This window comes from Lacerta agilis, chromosome 14 (genome assembly GCF_009819535.1).
Source record: "Lacerta agilis isolate rLacAgi1 chromosome 14, rLacAgi1.pri, whole genome shotgun sequence".
Classification (NCBI taxonomy): domain Eukaryota; kingdom Metazoa; phylum Chordata; class Lepidosauria; order Squamata; family Lacertidae; genus Lacerta; species Lacerta agilis.
In genome coordinates, this window is record NC_046325.1 from 8,985,957 (window position 1) to 8,990,821 (window position 4,865).

The following is a 4,865-nucleotide window of genomic DNA, read 5'->3' on the forward strand; positions in this document are numbered from 1 at the left end:
CTCTTCTTCTTCTTCTTCCAGGGAGCTCATACATGGTTCTTCCCCTCCTCACTTAATCCCCACAAAAACCCTGTGAGGTAGGCTAGGCTGAAAGGTGAGTTTCATGGCACCCTCCCTGTGGTCTCCCAGGTCCTAGTCCGAGGCTCTAACCACTACACCACACTGGTTCCCTTCTACCATAGGTCCACCTAGCTCAATATTGTCTACAAGCTTTCCCAGCCTTACCTGGAGGAAAAATGAGAAGCTGAGAGAAAGCAAAACTAATAGATTCACCATCTGTACCATCTACCAATCTTTCCCCATCTGAGGATGACAGCCACTCATTTCCTCAAAAAGAAGACCTTCCGGTCCCTGAGTTTCTTCATGGCGCGCTTCACCTCTTCGTTCCTCAGCGTGTAGATGACCGGGTTGAGCACGGGAGTCACCACGGTGTAGAAGACAGCCACCACTTTCTCCATGGAAAAGTTCGAGGCAGGGCGGGTGTAAAGGACGAGGCAAGGCCCCAGGAACAGCACCACGACAAGGAGGTGGGCGGCACAGGTGGAGAGGGCCTTGCGCCTCCCCTCGGCGGTCCTCCCTCTTAGCGAGACCAGGATGATGGCATAGGAAGCCAGGAGGGCCAGGAAACAAACCAAGGAGATCATGCCGCTATTGGACACAATCAGTAGCCCTGTCAAGTAAGTGTCAGTGCAAGCCAACTTGATGACCGGGGGTACATCGCAGAAAAAGCTGTCAATGACGTTAGGGCCGCAATACGGGAGGCGGATGGTGAGGACAGTCTGCACCAGGGAATGGACCATGGCTCCCACCCACAGGGCGCCCACCAACCAGACGCAGACCTTCAGGCTCATGATGGACATGTACTGCAGCGGGTGGCAGATGGCAACATAGCGGTCGTAGGCCATGATGGTGAGGAGGAAGATCTCGGCACAGGCGCTGAGGTGGAGGAAGAAGAGCTGGGCTATGCAGCCGCCAAAGGTGATGGTCTTCCGGGCAAACAGGAAGTCGTGGAGCATCTTTGGCGCAGTGACGGAGGAATGGCAGATGTCGATGAAAGAGAGGTTTCCCAGGAAGAAGTACATGGGGGTGTGGAGACACCGGTCGCAAACCACGGTCACCATGATGAGGAAGTTACCTGCTAGGATGAGCAGGTAGATGATAGAGAAGATGGCAAATAAAGCCAGCTCAAGTTGCCGTTGGTTGCCAGTCAACCCCAAGAACACAAAATGGGTCACTGTGGTGTGGTTTAGACTATCCATTTAAACAGAGCAGTGGGAGGTCCATACGACAAACCTGAACACAGAGGAGGAAAGCACAGATTGTCTATATATTTGTCTATAAAACACAACACTGTATTGGCCCGAATATAAGCCACGCTTTTTTTTTTTCAAATTCCAACCATGAAAAGTTAAAGTGCGGCTTAAATTCGTGACCTCAGGTGGGCAGGGTATAAATATTATTATTATTATCATTATTATTATTAAATCAGCTGTCCCTACTTTCATCCGAGAAATGTTGGCGGGTATGTCAGATGACTTCCCCACAAAAGAATCCTGGGAATTGTGGTTTGTTAAGGGTACTGGGAATTGTAGTTCTGTGGGGTGTAAACTACAGCTCCCATGATTGGGAGAATTCATGTGCTTTTAATGTATGGTGTGGACACAGCCTTACCTTAGCCTCCTCCACTGCACTTGAGGGCAGTAGGCTAGCTTAGACACACACACCAAAAAAACAACAACCCCACAATGTCCCTCCAGACTGTCAGTATTTTGCGGGAGGGATTCAAGTGCCTAATAATGAGTAGATTATTGGTAGTAATAAAAGTGCTCTGTTGCCCTAGTGTGGCAAATCCAGTTTTAGAAAGAAAGAAAGAAAGAAAGAAAGAAAGAAAGAAAGAAAGAAAGAAAGAAAGAGGCTTTGTGAAGGTGAAAAAGAAGGGGGAGGAGGAGGAGGAGGAGGAGTTTGGATCTGATATCCCGTTTTATCACTACCCAAAGGAGTCTCAAAGCGGCTAACATTCTCCTTTCCCTTTCTCCCTCAAAGAAGTGTGACTAGCCCAAGGTCACCCAGCAGCTGCATGTGGAAGAGCGGAGACACGAACCCGGTTCCCCAGATTACGAGACTATCGCTCTTAACCACTACACCACACTGAAAGTGGCAGGGAAGTGCATTAAAAGATATAGAATGATCAAATGCTTAATGGAAAGATGTATAAACACGCTGTATGCAAATCCAAATGAAAGCAGGATCAGTGCTTTTTTCTGGGGGGATGCAGGGGCACGCGTACCCCTAAACATTTTGTGAATCTTTGTACTTTTGTCCACTTACTGTATTTATTTTTCCTGATTTGAACTATAAAATGGTGATTTTCTTGAGAGTACCCCAAAACATTTTTTTTGAAAGAAAAAAAAAAACACTGAGCAGGATAAATGCTCATTTTCCTATAAAATTCCTGCAAGCAAATCAGAACAAGTGCTTAATAAATGCAAAATATAACCTAACGTTTGCATAAGTGTTTTGCAAGCAAATCAGGGGTGAATGATCAATAAATACCCACACATGTAAATACACACACTAGGGATAGTAGCAGAATTCATCCTACCTCTTTGCAAAGCAGCCTCGCCTGCAGAAACATTCTGCAGATTTCCCTGTACTGGTTGTGGTCGTAGTTTAGAATTTTTTCAAATAGGACAATTGCAATTGCAATATTTACAATTGCAATATTTACAATTTAGTCAGCTACCGTCGTCATCTACCCTTGGCTTTAACTGTCTGCTAACTGACTACTGCTATCGCTCAGTTTAAACGTATTACGTTTCATTATTAATCCGTGCAAAAATGCAAGCTGCGTTTTGTTGTTATTTCCTGTTTCCTGGGCAAACTGAGTGGGTGGGTTGCAGGGGTCCATATGGACAACCTGATGAATGAGCATCTAAACAAGAGGAGGAGGAGGAGGAGGAGGAGGAGGAGGAGGAGGAGGAGAAGAAGAAGAAGAAGAAGAAGAAGAAGAAGAAGAAGAAGAAGAAGAAGAAGAAGAAGAGGAGGAGGAGGAGGAGGAGGAGGAGGAGTTTGGATTTGATATCCCACTTTATCACTACCCAAAGAAGTCTCAAAGCGGTTAACATTCTCCTTTCCCTTCCTCCCCCACAACAAACACTCTGTGAGGTGAGTGGGCTGAGAGACTTCAAAGAAGTGTGACTAGCCCAAGGTCACCCAGCAGCTGCATGTGGAGGAGCAGGGAATCAAACCTGGTTCTCCAGATTATGAGCCCACTGCTCTTAACCACTACACCACACTGAGATCTCCTTTGACCTCAGCTCGGCTCAGAAAACCTCAGGTGTCCTTCTCAAGAAGTCTGTCTCTGTGCTGGAGGACCAGTAGGTGGGGTGGGTGTTTCACTTTGCAAAATCAATGAAATGGGTCACTCATTTGCTTTGTGATATAAGTTGGTAACGTCCTGGCTAGCTGTCAATGGGAAAAAAATGGAAAGGAACAGTAGCTGGGGAGAAGGAGCAGGTCTATTACCTCTTCATTCTCGCTAGAACAGACAGTAACCTGAGGCAAGATGCCTAATTCATGCATACTCATGCATAAGCAATTACAAGCTCACTGGATTTTCAACCAGCTCTGAAATGGCCATTAAAAAGGTAAACAGTAACACTGTTTTCAAAAAGCTAAAAGACCAGATTGGGGATAGTTACATTTAGTAAAGGGAGAACTGAAGCAAAATGGTCCGAGTGATGAGTTCACCGAATCCTAATCCAAACCGATTTTGGCAAGAATTAGATTATAATGAATTGATAGCCATAGCCTTCTGTATACTAACCTTTTATGCTCTTCCACATTCGTTTAATGCTCCTAACCCTTCTTTTAGTTTTTAGGGTTTTTTTAGATTCTTATAGTCTTTTATATATACCTTCTGTTTTAATAATTTTAGCTTTCCAAAACGTTTTACAGATTTTAAATGACTGTACCCCACCCTACTTATGCTGGTCTATGACTGTAATAAAGATTTGATGGATTGAAGAATTAGATTACACCCCTACCACTCACTGCCCCTCAAGATCTGCCGCCTGAGGCAGCTGCCTTACTCTGCCTCATGGTAGGACCAGCCCTGTTAAGAAGGATACTTTAGAAGAGTGCAAGATATTACTGGCTTGGGCTAAACCAGGGGAATGTTTTATTGCAATATGAGGATTTATGATCTCTTTGTTTTCTCCTTACTTTGCTCTCTTTCATCTGCCATGCCCATCTTCCTTCCTTCCTTCCTTCCCAGTCTCTCTCTCACAAATAATCCTGTCACATTCAGCTAAGTTGTTGTGTGTGGAAAGAGGTATGTGCATACAATAGCACCTTCTTTCCCTCTCCTCTCCACCCTTCGCACTCCACACACCCCATGCCCCATAAATCTGCTCTGGACCCAGCTATCTTTCGAAATACATGCTTCTCTGAATTTTGCAGTTCAGTTCTCCAGTCAAATAATTGTGTGTGCGCGCGCATGCATGCATGCATGCATGTGTATTAGGTTAAAGAGTACACATAAATGTGCATAATCAAAAATAACATACAAACTTGCCTTGTAGTAGGAAAAATTGCCTTGCAAAAATATGTGTACCGGGCAAAATGGCATGCAATGATGTACACGTTAGGAGAAAGTCACAAAGTGCTGGTGGTTTTCATAAAGAGTCGCAAAACCAAATCACAAACGCATATGGAAATGTGGGAGACTGCAAGTTAAGAGTGAAAAAAATTGAGAATCTGAACCTGAAACTGATAGATTCGCCCAGCCACCATTTCAGACTTATATTATCTCCATTGGTTTGTATCCAATGGTAGTCCTACTCAGAGGAGACCCGCTGAAATTA

General features: G+C 44.8%; 1 protein-coding gene across 1 annotated transcript; it reads right to left on the reverse strand.

The window, feature by feature from the left end:
* Positions 1-320: 320 nt before the first annotated feature.
* Positions 321-1,259, reverse strand: LOC117057347 (olfactory receptor 1509-like). The gene has a single exon (XM_033168188.1). It carries the CDS (start codon positions 1,257-1,259, stop codon positions 321-323), a length of 939 nt encoding a protein of 312 aa, XP_033024079.1.
* Positions 1,260-4,865: the final 3,606 nt, after the last annotated feature.